The sequence below is a fragment of the Montipora capricornis genome, chromosome 2 (genome assembly GCF_036669925.1).
Source record: "Montipora capricornis isolate CH-2021 chromosome 2, ASM3666992v2, whole genome shotgun sequence".
NCBI classification, from domain to species: Eukaryota; Metazoa; Cnidaria; class Anthozoa; order Scleractinia; family Acroporidae; genus Montipora; species Montipora capricornis.
In genome coordinates, this window is record NC_090884.1 from 14,876,354 (window position 1) to 14,898,297 (window position 21,944).

Sequence of the window (21,944 nt, forward strand, 5' to 3'; positions counted from 1 at the left end):
TGATGTGTTTTCCCTCAGTAGTTCTTTAACCACTATTTCCTGGACATGGCCTGTCCTTATACCTTCTGTCGTTTTTTGTCTGTTTTCATGGGTTACGAGCTGGATTCAAGATGAATAATAGTTCCTTTAACGAGCCGACCAGGGCTTTCGGTATGGGTTCCAATTACGTCTTTGACACCATTAACTAATTAAAACTGGCCGTACAATGAGTACAATTACTTGGTGTTTTTAGCGCGAAATACAGTTGTCGCACACCTGGTAATTTATGGATTAGGCAGTGCTTCGAAATCCGCTCTCCCCACTGAGACCTTTGTTGGATAGTTGTTATGTAACGATTTCCAAACATTATTTTCAAGACCATTTAGGTGTAATGGATTTTTGACTCCTTCAAATATGATTCTTTCCTTTTTTGTATTACTGATTTTGTGCTATACGGGCCAGACCTAACGAAAGCTGTGTAGAACGATAGAGTAAAGATTCGTTTTTAATGGTTCGAAACCTGAGGAAAAATATGCTGATGTAGTGCTGTGCGGGCGGATTTCGATTGACAGGTATTGTTTGACGCGTAATTGATATGACCTTGACAGGTTGGTTCTTGTTGCCAATAAAAGCCTTGTACGCTAGCTAGGAAAGTAGTTGTCATCAGGTTGTTGGTATTTCGTCATTGTGAAGTTGTCGTTGAAGCAATTACTGTTAATGGAATAAAGAAACAGCAGAAGAACGAGTGTTACAGTATTCCTTCTGCACCCGCAAGAAGTCACTTCAACATTAAAGAACTTGGTAGGTCATTGATAATCAATACAGGACCTCAGTAGATTGTCCTTGAGGAACACCACATTGAAAGGAACAGATGAAAGTGAGCCATTGACAGAACATTTTTGAGTTCGGTTCTTTAAATAGGACTTAAACCAATTGTATGCATTATCCCGAAGACCATAGGTACTTAATTTAGACAATGAAATCGCATGGTCAACCGTATCAGAGGCTTTTTTTTTTTCGATCTAGAAATACTGTAGCGTTAATATTTCCCCGATAAATATTAAAAGCCCAGCTATCAGTAGAGTAGAGCTGTAACTATTGAATGAATGGAACGGAACCCGGATTGATTTTTTAAGATCATGTTGTGTTGAGAAAGGTAAGCTTGACTGATCATCGTACGTTATTCTTTCGAATATTTTAGCCACTGCAGCGATAACGGATATGTGACGGTAGTTGTTCATATCATTTGAACTTTCCTGTTTGAATAAGGAATTCGAAGAAACTTTTGCGTACTTCTAGTCATTCGGGAATGCACCAGTTGTCAAAGGACATTGGAATGCAAATGAATCAGCGCATTCTCGTATTAGTCTCGCCGATACCTTATCCAGACCAGTTGCTTTTGATTAAGTTTGTTTAGGAGTTCAACTCTTTATTGGCATTTGTCGGGGTGAAATGAAACTTTGTGTCAGTGATTCTGAGATAATCAAGAAAAGTGGTACCGTTTGCTGCTGCCGAAATCTCATTGGCACGTTTCGAGCCAACTGTGGAAAAATGTTCATTGAACGCATCTGACAGATCAGTTGAGTTTGTAACAGAAACACCGTTAACATTGAGTTCTTTCACCAAAGAGGCGTTAAATTAGCTCTTTGAGATGTGAGTTCATTGATAGTCTGGCTGGTGCGTCGAGGGTCATGTTTGTGTTTGATACTACAAATGAATTTTGGCAGTAAAGTTGTTTTGCATTCTTGATATCACAGAAAGAAAAGTTTGAACAAAATTTCGGGTTAAAAGATATATTCGATATTTTGCAATTTGTGTCAACATTTTTTAATATGTCTCAAGAGCGGTCAATGTTTACGTTTCTTGGGGATGGCATCTCTTATCAAGAGTGAATTCTCTCTGAAATCTAGTTATCCAATCTTTTCAGTGTCGCAACTTTACCCGACTCACGAGGCGATGACCTGCCTCTTAAAAAATTCGTGACAACCCAAGTAAAATCTCTGGTTTTGTTTCCTACAAGTCTGATGACAGTTTAAAAGGTCATGCTTTCTTTAACTTGGCCCAACTTCCTTTATTCCTTTAACTTCCTTTATTACTTCTTCCGACTAAATGTTCCAAAAAAAAGTTCGGATCGAAAGCACTCACATTTAACAGCTATTTACGAGCAATAAGCCATGTTGTTTTCGAAACTTGAGAGCCGTGCCTGTATTTTTATTGACAGATGCATTGTGTTATGGACCATTCAAGTATTGCCGTTGCTGGTGCAACGGGGCTCGCTGAACACTCACTAGTCGCAGGAAAGATCGGACAGTCTCCTATTTTTCCTGCCAAAACCCCTCCACTCTCCCCACACACTCGGTAGTTATATCGCTCTCCCCAGCTCGCGCTCGCTTTTAAAAACAAAGATGGCGAAAGTTTGTGCTCGATCCCGACGATCAAACGGAAAAATAGCGGACTGTGAAAAGTCTAAGTGCTCCATTGAGCTTGAGAATTGCTTGCCAAATAATAGGTGCGGTTACATACACCATCATTTTAAAAAATAATAATAAATGCCTTTTCCCATGGTAAATTATCCCGCGGTGCCTCACACTTGGGTTTTAGTATACCGTGTTAAACAGCGGTCACACGTTACTAAGATTATCGAGGTAAAAAGAAATCTCACGCAATTCATTGGCGGGAAATTTAATCACAACATCATCAGTATCGTGATTGGCTCTTGTACCTCGGGCATCAAAACACCCAACTTACCACGGGAGCTTCGTCTGATCTTTTTGACGTATCAATGGAAATTTACCACGGGAAAGGTACCTTGGGAAATGTCGGTCACACGCACTAAATGGAGTTTCCGTGGTAAAAGGGTCATTTGCCTCGGTAAAAAGTGCCCCGTGTAACCACACCTAATAACTATGAGTATTCCGATTGAAAAAAGGCATAACGATTCATATGGCGTCTACGAAAGGCTATCCTATGTCGTATATCTCGATGATCCCCCATCCAGATACCTACTCGGCCCGATAGCGATTAACTTCCGAAAACTCTCGTCGTGAAAGCATCTTGAAGCAAGTTCATTCTGCCTCCACTACGTACTCAACCGGACACTTGGGATAGATGAAATATGGTCGCTTTGGCCAGCCAAGACACTGTACCATGACTTATTTAGCACTGGAATAGGTAGAAAAGCATTCATAAGTTAACTCTACTGTAAAGAGGAGAGGAATGCACGAGAGCCGGACGTGACACGAAGACCCCTAAAACGGTCTAAAACCAGTAGGTGGGAAAAACTGGGGAACGTATAACCCCGACCAAGGCAGTGGTGCGACCGTTCAGGCTCCCGGGTATTCTTACTGAAAAACGTTTTTTTACAATGCAAAGAACGCTACCATTGACAGCCTAACGAAGGCAAGTCTCCAGTTGAGCAGGTCACCAGACCTCTGATACGTGTCGGCAAAATAGCAATTCATGTTAATTGACAATTATCACAAATATCACAAATGACATTTAGTTTTTAGTGACCACTGTCAAGCTGAATTTGGTATCTTTCTTGTGTATATTACCCGTACTTTAGTCACACGAAAAGTAGAACGAATAACCACATTAATTCTGTTAATTTACGCTTCAACTTGCTCTTAAAAGAAGTTGAAGTGATTTCGGAAATGATGATTAACATGCCCGATGCCCACGTTTTTGGTACCGTCCCTGCTCAAGACCTATTAAAATCTCCCTTTAATTCCACCCACCAAAGGCAGCCGATGAGAATTTAAACGCGTTATAAGACTTTGTATGGGAAATAAATTACCGTCGATTATGAAGCCTAAAAAACGCTCAATTTAACGTTCATTCAATAAAATGAATAAAACTGACTCACCTCTGGTGTATTCTTGCGCGTTTTGGTGCTTATTTTACCGTTTCGGGAATTCCGTGTTTACTGCTCTAGACGAAGTCAGTGAAAACACGGAATTCCCGAAACGGTAAAATAAGCTCCAAAGGCACAAGAATTCACCAGAGGTGAGTCATTTTCATTCATTTTATTGAATGAACGTTAAATTGAGCGTTTTTTAGGCTTCATAATCGACGGTATTTTATTTCCCATACAAAGTCTTATAACGGGTTTAAATTCTCAACGGCTGCCTGTAACGCAACACCCGCTTGGGACACTGAAAAACACCGCTTGTACTCAAAGGTCATCTTCCCACTAGTAATCAATGATCACACGCTCCCTTGGGCTGCCTATGCACCCACTAACTTTCGTTAGATTACTGCAAGCATACTTGAACATCTCCCTTTGCCTCGGCAGCATTTCTACCATTTAGGTAAACTAGTTAATAGAAACGAGCAGAAATAAAGAAGCTAGTCTCTTAGCTTATGTCCAAAAATGGCCTTAGCGAGGCTTGATTCCCTCTCCCGATCAACCGCTTGGTCAAGTTACTTCACTACCAAAAATGGCCGTATTTCTCCCAATCAACTGCTTGGTCAAGTTACTTTACTAACAAAGTACAATTAAGGCAAACATCTAAATAACAATTACTTGTTCTTTAATTATCCTTTTGTCAATTTTGTGTACTTTATTTATGTCACGAGCTCGATGTGTGAGCGGCAAATCTTATCGTACGATGATTTGAACAAAGGAGTTGATGAAAATTTCAAGTCATGTGCTCACCTCCCGGCAGTTCATTGCGCAAATTTTGAATGTTTTCCTTTAGACGTTTCCAGTTCTCTGCGTGAGTCGGTTCGTGATGTGTTGAAAATCACTATTAAAATGGCAGGTGAAGTGATGTTACGTGTGTAGTAACAAGAAACAACTGCCAACAGAATAATGTTAATTAAACTATTTTCAATTTTCAGATATATCTAACTCCGATTTCCGCGCTCGCATGGTGAAAATAACTCGCCCACTCCCCCATGGGTTACCTTTGTGCGTCATGCGAATGATTTTCACGTGACCAGTACAGGTAGACTTAAGAAAAAATTTGGTGCAAGGAAGTTGGCTCTCCATCAAAATGTGTGTTTACACTCCCGAACTGGAAGTGAAAACAAGGATGTTGGTTTATCTCGCTGATATTTTTTATCGGGCGGAAAAATTGTAGTGCTTCAGAATTGAAAGGTCAGCGAACAGTCGTTGTACTAAATCTTCTTAAATGAGTACTTACCTATTTTGTTCTTTTCTCTTCCTTTACAGCTAACTAGTTCATCATGACCGGGTGCATCGGGAGCAAACAAAAAATCACATGGAGAACACGAATTTGTTACGGTGTTGGTCACATTTTGAACGATTTGTGTGCGTCAATGTGGTTCACCTACTTCTTGGTCTACCTCCACAGAGTTGTGGAGTTTTCCAATGTGGCGGCCGGAACCCTTCTCTTGATCGGACAAGTTGCTGATGCTATTGCAACACCGTTCGTTGGAGTCGAGTCGGATAAAACCGGAGATTGTAGATATGGCCGGCGAAAAAGTTGGCATCTTGTTGGAGTTCTCTGCGTTGCCTGTTCGTTCCCCTTTGTTTTCAACCTTTGCATTTACTGTGAAAACGCATCTTCCTGGGCTCAGTTCATTTACTATGTGCCATTCATTGTGGTGTTCCAGTTTGGCTGGGCATCTACGCAAATCTCTCATTTGAGCTTAATTCCAGAATTGACTGATCAAGAAACTGAGAAAGTCACCTTGAATGCTATACGGTGAGGTTTTGTTACTTCATAAATACAAATGTAGTTACATAAGGGCTTTCGCCCGGGTCTTGAATTCCGTAGAAAAGACTCTCGAAATTGACATGCGAACTTGTTCAGCAGGCAATTTATAATGTCACTGTGAGGAGATATCTAAAATGGCAAAATAAACAAAAAAGTTTTGGTTTGGGGGCACAGGCAGCCCAAGCTCGGTATACGATTTATAGAATTTGTATGAGAAAATTAACTTTAAGCTTATAGATGCTAAAATAATTTTATTTTATTTTATTTAATTTTTACAATTTAATGGCATCAAAGGTAATACATGCAAATAAGAATAATATTAATAGCCATATGGATAATCCGTAAAGGAGTCCAGGACCCCATAAAAAAAAAAAACAACAGATCACCAATGAATATATACTAATACAAAATACAAGAATACAGTAGTAAAATCGAAATAAAATCAATAATTCAACTCTGGATAACTAATTTAATGTATTGTCCAATAAAAACGTCTTAACTCCCCGCTTAAAAATATTTACACGTACTGCCTTACAAATATCATAGGGCAGAAGATTCCAGGAGTCAACTATCCTGTGAAAAAAACTATATTTGAGTGGATTTGTTCTTGCATATTTCTTTTTAAGAGATAAATCATCATATTTCCTAAATGAGTAATGATCAGCATCAGAATAAAAATCAACATAAGAATCAATATTGATGTTACTTATTCCATAGAGACCTTTATATAAAAAAGTAACATCAGCTAGAATTCTCCTATTTTTAAGTGACATCAAATTTAGCTTCTTTAAACAGGTCTCATAATTGTCGTCAGTCTTCAAAAGGAACTTGGTTGCTCTTCTTTGTACTTTTTCAATTTTTTTGGTATAGGGTGACCATACCACAGAGCAGTACTCAACATTCGATTGAACCAATGCGCAGTAGAGAGTTCTCAGAGTCTTAGTATCGTCCAGACCTCTACATGTCCTTTCAGTTAACCCTAACATTCTGTTTACTTTCGACACAATAACATCAATGTGCGAGTTGATAAATTTATAATAAAATTGATAAATAAAGTTGATGTGCGAGCTGTAAATGTAGAAATAAACTTCGCTTACCTCTACGTACATTTGTCCTCGTCTTTTCTGTGCAATTGGAGGGCAAACTGTGTCCATTTTAGCCGGGTTTGTTGCTTTCAAATTTTTATGATGTCGTTACTGTAGTTGTCATTTCCCCTCATAAAGAGAAGAAAGGCTGGTGACTCACGGCGATCTTGTCCCACAAATTGCTCTCGCATCACAAAGCAACGGTCCGAATCGCCATAAAAACACCACAGCCTTAGGGCCAGATAAATTTCCTATCTCATCAACTCCACACTGGGACCACACAGCGATTTTTGGCAGATAAATTCCAAATAATGTTCGGCTTTCTATAATCTTCCCATGCGTTCAGTAGATGTGTGGCTACGGCCGTTATAGCTTGATGCCGATCGCATTACATTCTGCACTCTCATTGGCCAAGTTGTTCAAATTGTCCAATGAGAGTGCAGAATGTAATACGATTGCCATCAAGCTATAATGGCCGTAGCCACACATCTAGCTGAACGCATGGGAAGATTGTAGAAAGTCGAACATTATTTGGAATTTATTCGCCAAAAATCGTTGTGTGGTCCTGGAGTGTAGTTGATGTGATAGGAAATTTATCTGGCCTTAAGACTGTGGTGTTTTTACGGCGATTCGGACCATTGCTTTGTGATGGGAGAGCAATTTGTGGGAGGAGGTCGCCGCGAGTCACCAACCTTTCTTCTCTTTATGAGGGGAAATGACAACTAACGACATCGTAAAAATTCGAAATCCACAAACCCGGCTAAAATGGACACAGTTTGCCCTCCGATTGCACAGAAAAGACGAGCACAACTGTACGTAGAGGTAAGCAAAGTTTATTTCTACATTTACAGCTTATTTTAACATTTATAAGCTCAAAGTTAATTTTCCCATACAAATTCTATAAATCGTATACCAAGCTTGGGCTGCCTGTGCTTCGGGTCACGATTTTTTGACCAGTACCTGGTCAGTGGCTAACCTCAATGAACTCTAAAGTTGAGCCCGCGATATGATCAAGTGATACTGGTCAGGGGATACCTTGTTTTGTCAGGTGTCGCTTGACCATAACATGGATGTCCAATATCAAAGATGTATACTATAAATGGCCGCCATGTTGGGTGTATTATTAACTTTTTACTAACCGAGCGCGAGGGCCGTATTGGCCTGAGGTCGCTGCGCTCGGTCCGTACAAAAACGACCGACGGCCAATATTCCACAGTACGGCTCGAGCTAGCTCGGTTAGTAAGTAGTTTATTATATGGCTTTTTAATTACCTTTTGCTTTGTTTTTGCAAGCCCGTAATCGGCCCGTGGGCATTACGGGAGAATAATGCCCTACAATTCAGTCACAATTGGCCAATCAGAGCGCACGTTATATAGGCTACAAACAAAAGCCATATAATGATACCGGGTATATATAATAATAATTATTATTAGGATATTATTGAATTATTGGGCAACTTCGTTGTGTGTACGTGCCCACGATCAATACTGAAATATCAATATAATTACCGTATTTACCCGTGTATAAGTCGATCCCATGTATAAGTCGACCCCCCATTTTTGATGGCAAAAAAAGCAATTTCTTAATTTCTTTGCTAAATGTTCATGGTATAAAAATCTTGCATTCTTCGATTTCTGGAACTGTGGATTCAAAAAAAAGTAAGGGCCTCAAGCGCTTAATAGTTTTGTGGTTCAGTGGTTGTTGTATGTGCGGGCATTTTGTCCTTGAATTTCGAAAAAGTTCTCAGAAAATCAAACATGTAAACCTCAAACTAACCTGTTTCGTTGTTCAAGGATAAAGGGCTTTAGAGGATAAGCACAACATCACAGAAGCAGGAGTCAATCTTTGAAAATAACTTCAAAAACGATGCGAAATGTGCAAGGTTTAATTGGTGCTTGACTTATAATTTCTCACATGGCAAACGAAACAAAACTCATAAACCAAACAATACAAAGTTTGCAAAAGCATTTAAATCATCCAGGTTTGTATAAAGAATAAAAAACAATCATTACCAACCAGCATTTCCAGGCAATACGAGTGACGATCACGCAAACACGAGGAATTGTGCCAGGTTACTAAGCTGTTGAAGGATCGAGTTTTATTTGAAGAAAGAAGAATGTTTTTTATAGCTTTCCGCCTTTGGAAAACGAAAATTTCCAGTGTCTATTTCATATTTGTGCTTGTGAGTATCTTCAACATATTAAAGTAAAACAAATCCTTTTTCATTTCAACTGGAATTGCTCAATTACATTCATTTTGAAGTCTTTCGTCCACTGCGTTCGTTATGCCCAACGACCACATTATGATGTTTATTTTGAATAAATTATTTAGCTGGAACTTGGCTCGAAATCTTTGACCCATGTATAAGTCGAGGGCGATTTTTGGAGCTTCTTTTGAGGCCATAAAAGGTCGACTTATACACGGGTAAATACGGTACCATGAGAAAAGCAACTCATAGGTTCCTACAGTACCATTTCCTGTGAGTATGCAAGGGCAGATCTAGGATTTTGGCTAGAGGGGTGCACATGTCAGATGGAAATGCACAGGAAGCCCAATCTTTATATGTTAGACAATGTATAATACATGAAAGCCCAATCTTTATATGTTAGACAGTACCGGTAATGTCAATTTTAAATATATGTGTACCAAGGTTCATTTGAAAAATATTGATTATTTGTATGGTATTTTCTAACTTTCTTGGTATTTGGATGAAACCCATTTTCTGTAAGGGACTGGTCATTATTTATCAAGAGAGGGGCGCTGATGCAAAGAGGGGGTGGGTCACCAATTTTTATGCATGGCCAAAAGGGGGGTTATATAAAAAATTATTTAAATATATAGCCAGCAAAAATTGTAAGCCACTGATACAGCTGGAGGGCCTCAACTATTAAAATTACATCACAAAAACAACTTTTATGAACACTATAAACTTTCTTTATCTGTGTTACAAGATGTGGTCGAAGGGCCACACAGTTTCCCCATTTCTAGGTATGACAAGTTAAGATATTTATTATGCAATTTATCTGTAAAGTTGGAAAAATGCGGGGGTTTTTGTAACACAATACAATCCATATTATATTTGCCTTTCCATTTACCGTTTGATAGATTGTTACATTTTGTTCTTAATTGGGGCAGAAGTCACGGTGGCACTGGTTAACCAAAATACTCTTTACCTTTTTTGGGACACTTATTATTGTTTCTAATTAGGGGGGGTGGGGGTGGCACTAGCGCTTGTGTTCTCGATAAAGGGGGGGGGCCGAAAAAAAAATGGGAATCACATGTAATGTAATGAGGGCTACTTGGAAAGCTTTGAAAATACAAGTGAAGTTAATCGTCAATTGCACAAGGGAACATTGCGATTACATGTTTATCACATTAAGGGCAAAATTATTAAGGAAAGCCCTTTCAATGCCACAACAAATAGCGATCAACTTAACACAGTTTCATTCGGTTGAATTCGATTAACCGTTGCAGTGAACAGAAATAGTGCTTAAAATGTATTTGGTATGTGGTACAAAAAGTACTTAAGATACCTATGAAGTAAAAGAAGATGATGAAGAATGGTGTTTTCTGTTTGGGAATAATAAATCCTCTCTTGTTTCTGAGATATTCAATTTTTTTTTCAAAAACGCCCCCCCCCTCCCACAGACGAGTAAAATCGTCTGGCGTTAGACACAGTGAAATCTATCAAGTCTCTCTCTCAGGGGTCAATAGGTTAAATGACTGTAATGAATCACAAAATTGAGAATATCTCCAAAAATATTGGAGTAATGATATTCAAACCTGGCACCATTAATGTACATCAGATAAGGCACTAAGTGACACCCATTAAGGTGTTGCTATGGCAACACTCTCTTTTCCAGTTCCTCTTTGCAATCAGCCAAATATATCGCATTTTGATTACCGTAAAGACTCGCAGATAAGCCGCACCTTTTTTCCAAAAATTTGCGATCAAAATCGTAGGTGCGGCTTATCTGCGAGACCATTTGGGAAAGGTGCTGTGAATTTTGGTGTTCAGTCTTCCATCATCCGATATTATGCCTGGTTACACAGCTTCGCACAGTGCATGCAAGAAAACAACAAATTTACGTGCAAAATTTTTCTAACTTTCTTGGTATTTGGATGAAACCCATTGTCTGTACGGGACTGGTCATTATTCATATGTCATACGTGGTGGACATGATGTTTATTCTACTAAAGAGCTAAAATTTCGGGTTAGACTTTAAAGTATTTTTCGATCCATTGTTGGTGAGTTTGCCTTGGATGAAGACAGAACACTTCATGGTCTCGACTTTGGATTTCTTTCGATTTTTTTTTCATGAAAAACTTTTTTTCCAAAATTTGAGTTGCTAAACTCGGGGTGGGGCTTATCTGCGAGTGCGGCTTATCTGCGAGTCTTTACGGTAGATACCTGTAAGTACATTCAGATGGTCAGACTGAAACACATGTGCTGCCCATAATGCTTTACATCTCTGTAGAAGCTTACTAAGAGTGAACATGTCTTGTTCTTGATAATAAACGGCAAAATCAATCCTGTGTTAAATAGACCCAGCAGCAAAATGGGGTCCATGGCAACTGCATGAAGGTATCATATTGTGCCTTACTTGACACTGATTACCACTGCCGAGTTTGAACAACATCCATCCAATACTTTCGTAGCTATTTTCAATTTTGTGATTTATTACAGTTGTGTACAGTTTGTGACGCCATCAATTTTTTAACCAAACCCTGAATACATCTATCTCGGGAACACACAAGAAGACATTCCAAAATAGAAAACACCGTTTTTCATTATTTTGAAAAGTCTTTAAAGTAAGAGTATATTCGATTGATCATATTCCAGAATAGGAATACATGGAATAGAAGTTAGAAATCCTTCATTTTTATGGAGATTCACATTAAAAATACTATTTTAAACATATCATTATCCTTGTTGCTTAAACATGCCAGACATACCGTTTTAAATCATCACTCCACATATTCTTATTCTGGAATAGAGTCAATGGAACACACCCTAAGCAAAAGATATTTTTTATTTCATATGCACTTTAATTAATTGAAAGTGAGAATCTACTTTGCTTAATAATAATAATAATAATAATAATAATTTAAAATATTTATATAGCGCAAAAACATGTATATGATCTATTGCGCTTTACAATAAGAAAAAATATATATATATAGACTATATAAAACAAAATACTAATTAAGTTACACATTTATAATTAAGATAATTTAACAATAAAAATTTAAGCAAGAGCAATTAAATATCACACATTATAGGCTAATCTAAAAAGATAAGTCTTTAAGAGGCACTTAAATACATTTATGTTCTGGCACTGGCGAATCTCTTGTGGAAGTGCATTCCACAGTGTAGGGGCTGCTGCAGCGAATGACCTGGGTAAGTAACCGTTAACCAAATCAGGATTAAGTAATCATGCCCTCCTTAAGTAATCATGCCCTCCTTATTACCAAAAGTGTCTTCTTGATTAAGGAAAAATGCCATCCGTCTCAGCCAATCAGCATTCAGTAATTTTGCCCCATATGTGGTAAATCTCTTTTATTGCTTACAGCGCTGTTGATTATTTTTTGAAGTCATGTGATAAAGAGTTTTTTTAATATCAGGAGAAAATATATTTTATAGCACACTACATGTACATGTATTTTATTGGATTCTGACCTTTAAAGACGTGACCTGATGTCCCTGGGGGAAAAACAGTCTTGTAGGTGTCAGGTATTTAGGTGAATGGAAATAGGTAGGAGGCAGGCGATATCAGTTCTGGTTGCAGAGCTGGAGAACCAAGTGAATCAGCTACTTTCATTTCATTCATTCAGTGCTTATATTATCACCTGTCAGGGCATGTAAGATTCAATTCTGAACAACAACAACAACAACTTTCCTTAGCTAAGTATGATAGTTAGTGGATGGCTTACCCCGCAAATAACTAGAAAAGGCTAATTGATGCAGGGCAAGCCAAATGCAAGAACAAACCTATTACATACCTGCCAACTCTCCCAGTTTTCCCGGGAGTCTCCAAGTTTTTCATCAAATCTCCCGGTGTCCCGGTTAGACCTCCAAATCTCCGGGGAAATACCTACCATGGCCTTTTTCAACAAATTTTTTCATTTATTTCGTTGTCTTCGAGATGTCAAAAAGGAAAATAAAACAAGAAGTGGATTCTAGTGCTCTCATTTGAGCTGTTATGGTTCGGAAAAGGTAAAACAGAGCAATCAAATTGATATAGTCCATATTTAACAAGTACCGTAATTGGTCAGAAATCAGCCAATCAAATTGCACAATACGTGGTAGAAAGTTGGCGCGGTTTTGGGAACAATAGCAATTGCTGTTCTAACCGAGAAACGTCGGGAAGATTTGGAAGGGCTTCGGGCGTTTTTCAGAGAGTATTCAGATATTGTTGAAAATGACATTCTTACAATGCAAAGATTTTTGGATGTCTCCAGATTTTTGTACTCTGGGGGTTGGCAGGTATGCTATTAAAAGACAATTAATTTACACAACAACACTTTGTTTAACAAATTAACGATACAATTTACAAGAGGATTGATTATTGACGAATATCTGTTAACTAAAAATTAAAGGCCAGCAAGTTTACACGTAACTATATTACGCTAACTAATTAGAAACACAGTTTACATGAAAATTGGCTATTTACCAAATCTGTAAGCTAATAAAGGTAACAAAAAGGTCTAGCAGTAAATAGCAGTAAAGATAAAAAAAAAAACATATTATTAATCAACATCTCCAACTTTCTCAATTATCACAGGGATTTGACTTGGATAATGGTGTAATAACGCTATTAAGAACTTGGAAGGGTACAATTTGTGCTTGACCAACAACTCATCTAGTTAGTGGTAGTACATGTATTAATAGTAATGAGTGATCCCTATCATTAATCACTTCTATTCACAATCTTTTGGTTTACTTTTTGCATGTACAGTATTTAATTAATATTAGGGAGTTTAAGCAAATCACTACGGATGGTGCTACTACGGCTGCCGTGACTGAAAAGGTCTGGGGAGACTACGTCTCGGTGGTCTCCAAAATTTTAAGTTTAGCAAAGCAAAATACAAGGAAACATGGGCTAAAGGTGTTTAAAATCTCTTTTATTTAGTTTCTTACCTTCAAATGGCTTCGCTGAAAGGACGATGGCCGTTGTTCGCCATGCTAGGACGAACAGATTATTTCTGAGTAAAAGCAAATGCTATACACCTTGTACAATAACAACAATTTGATGGATGAAATATACAATTTCAGAGACAAATATCTCAAAGAATATCGAGTGAAAAAGACACATGTATCTATACTCAAAGAAGCAAAATAGCATCGTATAGTATCCAGATATAAAACATCTTCACTAAATCCTCAAAGCAAACTTAACCGAAGAAAAACAACCGTGTGCTGAACTCACTTCGCCATTCCAACACCTTTGCCAAAACTTATCGTAAGTTCATAATACGGATTTACAAGCTTATGAGAGGCAACCTTGACACAATCCTTGACTTAAATTAGCTTTAAAGGATATAGTATCCAACAGAATTCTTAAAATGCTGAGATGTCCGTTGAAAAGGGCCAGAGAAGCGAAATAAACCCGACGTAGTAGCCACTACGGCAAAACATCGCGACTCACGTAGTCAGATGGATGCAACCGACGTACATGCGCAGTGTTTCATTTTGGGAGAAATTTACTTCCGGCAGCCGTATTAGCGCCAGCCGTAGCGATTTGCTTAAAGTCCCTATTTTATTCAGTTGTACCTTGAAAATCTAATGTGAGTTGTGGGTCTATAAAAACAATGCAAGTTATTTACTCTTTCTCTGTTTTACACTGTATGGTTCACTGAATTAAATCTGTTGTTTGGTAAAAGTAGTCGATAAGGAGCCTGGTTCCGGGCTACCAAGGGATTAATTTATACATGTAAATTATAAATTATTTCAGAGAGAGGTATGTGAATAATTTTGGTACCTAGGGCCCTTTCTATTCAGTATGACTTATTTTTTGCTGAAGATATTTTTACATTATTTAAGTTGATGATTCATTTTGTGTGGCGATCAAAGTGCTGGAATACCATGCCTTACCAGTTTTTTATGCCATTTTGTTGTGGTAACCAGATTTTTGTGTGTGCATCTCTTCAGGTATGCAGGGACAGTTTCTTCTAACATTTTCGTGTTTCTGGTCACTTGGATTCTCATTTCTACAGAAAGCAGCGGGTCAGAAAAACTGTCTCGGGCTGATTCGACAGCTTTCATGGTAAGTTAAAAGTGCTTTGAACTTGTTACAAAGCCTTTAAAAGGAAAGGAAATGATTTTGGTCCAATTTCTTTGGCATGATTGGCAGTTTTATCTAATTTTAGAGTAAACACATGTATAATTAATTTAAAGTTCTCAGAGATTTATAAAGTACATGAACCTTTGGCCCTCCTGCAGGGTTTCTGTTTTGATCAGTCGATCATCTCTCATTAATGAAAGTACATTATCATGGCCTGCAAGCAGAGTCTCCTTCGATCTTCCTACGTACATGTAAGTCAGGAAGAGGAAGAAGACTCAGCCAGGCACCTCGCTATTTCATATTGGGATGCGTTAAAAATTCAAATGTATTCAAATGGGTGTCAGTCACGTGTGACCAGTAACCGCATATTCTGGATATTTTAGAACAACTCTGGCAAACGTGCAACAACCAAGGAATCATTTCCTTGGAATCTCAAGATAGTTCATACTTTTTACTGATTAAGATTTTATAGGTTTCTGGCAGTCTAGTTTCTGTAACCAACATACGGAGGAAATACTCATGGGAATTTAAACAGTTAAAAATTGCCACGCTCTTGGAAATTTCAAAAAATATTGATGATGCAGAGCAATAATATTGATCATGTGCAAAAATAAAGAAACAAGTTTGACAAGTTGAAACTGGGCTGACTCATCCATTTCTTTGGATGAGCAGCAAATCAAAGAATGTCGAGGCAGCTGGCAGAGTCTTCTTCCTGTTTAAGAATTATCTAGGAAGATCGAAGGAGACTCTGCTCACAGGGTACAGAAAAGGGGGAATTCAGGGATTATGTTTTTTGTTTGGCTCAGTCAGAAAAATTAGTTTTCACTTAAAGCACCAGCTGTTGCTTTGTTTGCGTTAAAAATTCAAATGTTGTTTGTTTTCCCAAAACAAGAAAGGAAAATGAATCTGCTTGCTTATACAGCAGTTTTCAACTGAGTGTTGTAAAACAAATACCAAATAACTTCGACCAATCACAGCAGATGCAAACAGTGCAATGAACCAATCCAAATTCGTAGTAATTCCATGGTGTACATGTAACTTGCTGAAAATATGGGAAAAATCATGCATGCGAGTCGTGATTGGTTTTGGTATTTCTTTTCATTGATTTATTAACTGGCGCAAGATTTTTAAACCAATCACTAAGCGTAGCAATTGCAATCGCGTTATTACTTTCAACAGTCATTTGAAAACTGCTCCAAATGGAGATCATTATGCTCAGAGGGTTAGCTTGACCCTCTCACACTTCATGTTCACAGCATAATTTATATGTACTGTTACAGTACCAGTAATTAACGCTAACATGGCCACCCATACGTGCCAAATGAAAGCAATTTAATCTACATTGATAGAGGGAGTGTTTCCTATCTTATAAAAAAGTTTAAATTATGAATGCATGTAGTAAATGAAAAATGATTGTGTTCATTAGGTTAACCTGAGTAAAGCTGTACATGTAATTAAGGATTGCCTGTTTTTCAGTATGTTGTGTTTATTGTGGTGGGAACTGGTGTCCTATTCATGCTCATTTTCCATTTCGGAGTAAAAGAACCCTCAAGAAGTTGCACTTATGCTCTGGCATGTGAAAAGAGAAGAAGCAAGAGAAGTGCCAGCAATTGGACCCACTGGTTTAAAGAAATACAATTCTATCAGGTTAGTGTAAATAAAACTGCTATTAAAATATTGTTAATAGTGCCTTGGGAACAACTTGCACCAGGCGAAGAGAAATTTTCACTGTGAACGCAGTCATCTTTGTTGCACCGGTGTATGGCAAAGACTGTCATGTGGTTATCCTAAGTTGTGTAGATTTGTGTCTGGGATCAAGTTACGCATATGATGTACCTTGTATTTGCTGAACAATCGGAAAAATTGGGGTTGCATCATGTAACAAAAGAATTGGCCTGCTGAGGAGCAACATCTGCAGAAATTGATTGGAATTTCATGTAAGTTTAACAAAAAGTTGTAATATGTACTCTTGCCTTTGGTAATGCAATAATTATTACAACATCATTGTGGCTCACAAACTTTTTGCGAGCAAAAAATCAAATGAAAATCTGCTGCGGTAACTGTGATCTAGTTCTTAGTATTGATTTAATTGTCAATCATGTTTAATAAAAGGAGACTACATGTACTGCATATATAGATAGATTAACAGCAAGTTAAAGCAAACACATCCATCCAAGGGCTTAAAAACACGTTTCTATCCAAACTTGACAGCAAATTTGGCAAATTGGTGGCATTCACTGTAAGTTGGTAAATCGATAGAGTTTGATGGCAACGATATCCAAACAAACTCAATTAGAATTTGGCAAAGTGGAAAAGCTGCAAAAGTTTGCACAGTGCCCACCTCTTGACTTTGTTTTGACAAGTGACCATCCTGAACTAGGGTCTCTTAGTTCTCCATCAGCCCAGGCAAAATGTTTTTAAGTAGTAGGCAAGATGGCAAGACAGTGCTCAACTTTCAGGGAAAAACCTAGGGGCCACTAAGTTTTCAGATTTGGTCGCCAGCTCAAGTACACGTATTTAGTCGCCAAAAAATTAGGCCCTTCAGACCTTATACATTCAACAAAAGGTAACATCCAAGCGAGACCAAGCTGAAAATCAGAGTGCATAAAGTGGCCTTGGGAAAGGGCCCAACCTTTTGGGGGATGGCCCCTATGGGTCATATGACCCCTACGAAGAGAAAAAATTCTAGTAAGAACACTGCACAAGGCATACAGGTGTACACGCAAGTATGCTGTTTAGCTTGTTTACATATTCAAAGTTGTAAAGGCTTTTTCTTTATTCAAAATCTATTATGTACACTTTCCAAATAAAATTAAGAGTTTTTAGAAATCGTGGATGTCACTTCTGAAATGAAGTTGATGAAATACTGTATGTAGATTTTAAATGATACGTAAACACAGTTCTCAAATCCTACATGTGTTAAAGCATGGAGTATAGTCCGCTTTTGGTTATTCATTGCACTCATTCGATGAAAAAAATAAAAAAAATAATACACCTGTAATAATGTAATAAAAATATCTTAGCGGCCAGGCTGGCGACTAAGTGTGAAAAGTTAGTCACTATCATATGGTGAATAGAATCTGGTCACATTGGCCACCTCAGCGGTCGCAACATCAAGCAGTGCAAGAGATTTCAAAAATTACTTTACATTAATTTCCGGCTTCATTCACCAAAAGAAATGTTGATAAATTTATTTTGGTCTAGAGGAGACCTCACATTAATTTGTCATTGATGAACTTAAGTAGGCAGCAAAATCCCCACCCTGCCGGGACATTTTGGCTGGGCTGCTCCATCATTTTTGGTAGCCAAATGAACCCTGGATGCAACAGTGTACTACTAGCTGTGCATTCATTCGGGAAAAGAGCGAAAAATTGATGTTTTAAGGACAGTGCCTACCGGTACTATTGTTACATGTATTGCTCATATGTTCTGCGCAACTCCAGATACGCGGATTTCCTATCAGTGATGCTTGCTAATGCAGAGATATTTTTGCGCGGTTTAAAACTATGCAGAGAAAGTAGATATTCATGAGTACTCTTGGTATCCAAAAAGAAAATTAGGGGTAACATGCATTCTTAAGGGAAAATTAAGCTTCAATTTGAGAGTGAATGCCATACATTGCTTTGTATTTTAGAGCTTTTTACAAATATTGTTCGTGAATTATCGTTGAAAAATGTGTGGTTACCCCCAATTTTCTTGTTGGATTTCAATAACACTTATTAAGATCTACCTTTTCTGCATAATCATAAATCAGGGCAAACATACCTTTGAATTAGTTGGCACCGTCCTTAAGTGAGAAGGAAGATGGGGGCTAAAGTAACAAAAACTTGATTTATAGTTTTAGTGTGCCTCAGTTAAGCACATTAATTTTTACATCTGAATTCTTAAAAGTGCATTAAAAATGTGCCCTGTACATACATTTTGACTCACTATTTCATACATTTGAAAAGTTTTTGTAATATGTATGGTAGGAGGATGCAACCTAACTTACAAAACGTTTAATAACTGCCTTTGTCTTGGCTCCTTTATTGTGTCAGTGTGGAATAGATAACAGACTGAATACATTTCAGGCTCAAATTTCGCACATGCCTTGTGTTACTGTTTTTTTGTTACTGTGTTTTAACAGTTGCATGCTGTGTAAATATCAGGCTGAGTTCAGTGCTGATCATTTCCTTGATCTGAATATAATAACTGTTCTCATTTGCTATTGCCACTTCGACAAAGACATTTTGTTTTGTGTTTATACAGGTAGCTGCTCTTTACATGTGCACGCGTCTTATTGTCAACATTACACAAGTTTACATCCCAATGTACACTTTGGATACATTGTCCCTCTCCAAGGTTTGTAACTTCTTCATGTTTAACTAAACAATGCAAAGATGACTGTTGTACATGTATATACATATACATGTAACATGTGATCTTGTTTGCATTTATCTTTGCTGATGTTCATTATTTTGCATTGTTGTTAATTCTGAGTTTTTTTTTTTTTGGGGGGGGGAGGGGGGGCGGATGTTACATTTGTTGGTGTTGGGTGTTGGCAGTATGTCAAGAATGTCCTCATGGAAAACACCAGTAATGCCGAAATCCTGAAAAGACTGAGATGTTACTGAATTTAGAACAAAGAAGCAAAGATCAAATGACAGTATTTTTGTGTTTTTTTCCTTATCAGGACACCATTGCTAAAATACCACTGATTGTCTATGTGAGTGGTTTCCTTTCAACTTTCCTTTCCAAACCCCTCAACAAATGCTATGGAAGAAAGGTATTTAACTTGTTATTCAAGTAAATATTGTATTTTTAATACAAAGATAGTAAACTAGTTGCTTTGACTGGTGAAAGGACAATAATAATTATTGAAAAATCAGAGGCCTAGGCAAGATTCAAACCTGTAACCTCTGTACACTGGTCCGATGCTCTACCCATTGAGCTGTAAGAACTCATGGTTAGACACATCACCTATCTAGGTCCTTTCTCGACAAACTGTCTTAAGCTTGCTGGTCTGTAAGCTTGACAGTCCTATGTACTTTAAAGTATAAATTCAAGTCTAGGTGGTATTGGTATAATGCGTAATGAGAATGATGGTAAGCTGGTTGATCAACTGGCTAAAGAACAGCTGAAAATTACTTTGAGGCATAACATTGTCAAGCCCTCAGACCAGCAAATATGGACCTACCGTAGATAAGTGACCGGTGTCCTCAGGAGGTCTTGTTAAGGTCAATGGGTAGAGCATCTGACCGGTGTACAGAGGTTGCTGGTTCGATTCCTGCCTAGGACTCTGGTTTTTTCAGTTGTCCTTCAGCCTGTTGAAGCACCTTCAGTCGTGGGACATACTAGTTATTATTTGTCACTTTTGAGATATAAGCAAGCAAAGATGACATAGTTCTCTCCCCCGGTCCTTGACAAGTGATTGTGTAGCGTTAGACAGTAAAATCTGCTAGGAGTCAATGGCTAAGCTTGGTCTGAAATGTGGAGAATATAGTTTCAATATATTATTTTTTCTTCTTTTTTTTTTTTTGTCTTTCTTTATTCGTAAAGGGTTCTTTTTTGGTTGGCCTGGTCCTCATTGCTGGAACAAGGTATGTTGTACATTGCACGAAGGCCCTTTTTACAACAACAAATTGTTTGCTTTTCCTGAATTGAAGAATTTTTGAAACAACTTAGTGCCTTTGTAATGGAATGTTGTTTTATATCAGTTGTTGTTGGAAAAAAAAAGATTGGTCGATTGATTATTATTAGCTTTAGTTTCCTGAACTAAGTTAATAGGCAATGCTGAATTTCTTACTGAGATACGTGTAAGTCCCATTTTGACAGCAAAATGGGAAAATCCTGCAGGTCATTGCTTCAAACAAATATTTTCCCAAATTGGTAAGGAGAGCAGGGGTTGCTTTTAAAGATCAGCATTTACTTTACGCTGTTACCTGACTTTGTTGTGACTGCAGTGTAAAGGGCCATTAAATATTGTCTAGGCAGACAACTAATAATAATTATTACCCTCAACGAATTTGAGTGTTGAAAAATATTCAACAGTCAAAGAGAAGTTTCATACCTCCCCGCGGCCATGTTTTATCCTCTATGTATGTGCTGGGGACTATGGCAATTGACCGCAGACCTGAAACAAGTCATATTCAACACAACCTCGCCTGTTGAAAGCCCCAGTTGTTCAAACGATGGAAAGCGCTATCCGCCAGATAAATCACAATCCAGTTGGTAAGCCAGCGAAATCAATAGATATTGATTTATCCTGTGGACACGTCACTATCCGTCAGCCCTCGTAACTGTGATTATGCACGTCCACTCTAAGCACATCTAGTTAAAAGGTGTGTAAGAAAATGTCCATGCAACGTTTAACATGCAGTACATTTTATGCTCTGGATAGTGACTTCTCCACTGGATAAAATGGGGCCAGGTTGGCTTATTCTATTTGGGTTTTGTGGTGCAACACGGCCACTACAGCCCGGGGGGGGACTCCCATATGAAACAGACGGGGATGCTCGTCGGAAATTTTGAATTTAACCCCTAAAGGAGACCAATCTAGGCGTGGCTTAAGCAAATTTTGACCCCTAAAAGAGACCGTTTAAAAACACAAAAATACGACACGGAATGATTTTTAATGATAAAAAGGCATAATCATCGAATGCTTTTATCTAAAAAGAAAATTTAAAAGGAATTTGACTTCTGTTTCTCTTCACGTAATTCTGTGTTACTTCGCGGAACCCTAAACGAGACCTTGGTGGCATAAAATATTGGCGCTTTGCCCGGAACACCCTAAGCGAGACCAAAATCCAAAATTTACACCCCTAAGCGAGACGACGAGCACCCCCGTCTGTTTCATATGGGAGTCCCCCACCCCCCGGGCACTACAGCTGCTACAGTGAAATGACAAGCGGCGAAACACCTTTCCTTCCTGG

At 38.1% G+C, this 21,944-nt stretch overlaps 1 protein-coding gene across 1 annotated transcript in view; it reads left to right on the forward strand.

Moving 5' to 3' along the window:
• Positions 1–625: 625 nt before the first annotated feature.
• LOC138038935 (major facilitator superfamily domain-containing protein 12-like) overlaps positions 626–21,944 on the forward strand; it is a 30,991-nt gene continuing 9,672 nt past the window's right edge. Inside the window, exons 1-7 of the mRNA XM_068885025.1 lie at positions 626–780; positions 5,156–5,651; positions 14,901–15,015; positions 16,510–16,680; positions 19,282–19,374; positions 19,706–19,798; positions 20,572–20,612. Of these exons, the coding sequence (XP_068741126.1) occupies positions 5,170–5,651; positions 14,901–15,015; positions 16,510–16,680; positions 19,282–19,374; positions 19,706–19,798; positions 20,572–20,612 (995 nt within the window). The 5' untranslated portion in view covers positions 626–780; positions 5,156–5,169. The remainder of the gene's footprint in view (positions 781–5,155; positions 5,652–14,900; positions 15,016–16,509; positions 16,681–19,281; positions 19,375–19,705; positions 19,799–20,571; positions 20,613–21,944) is intronic.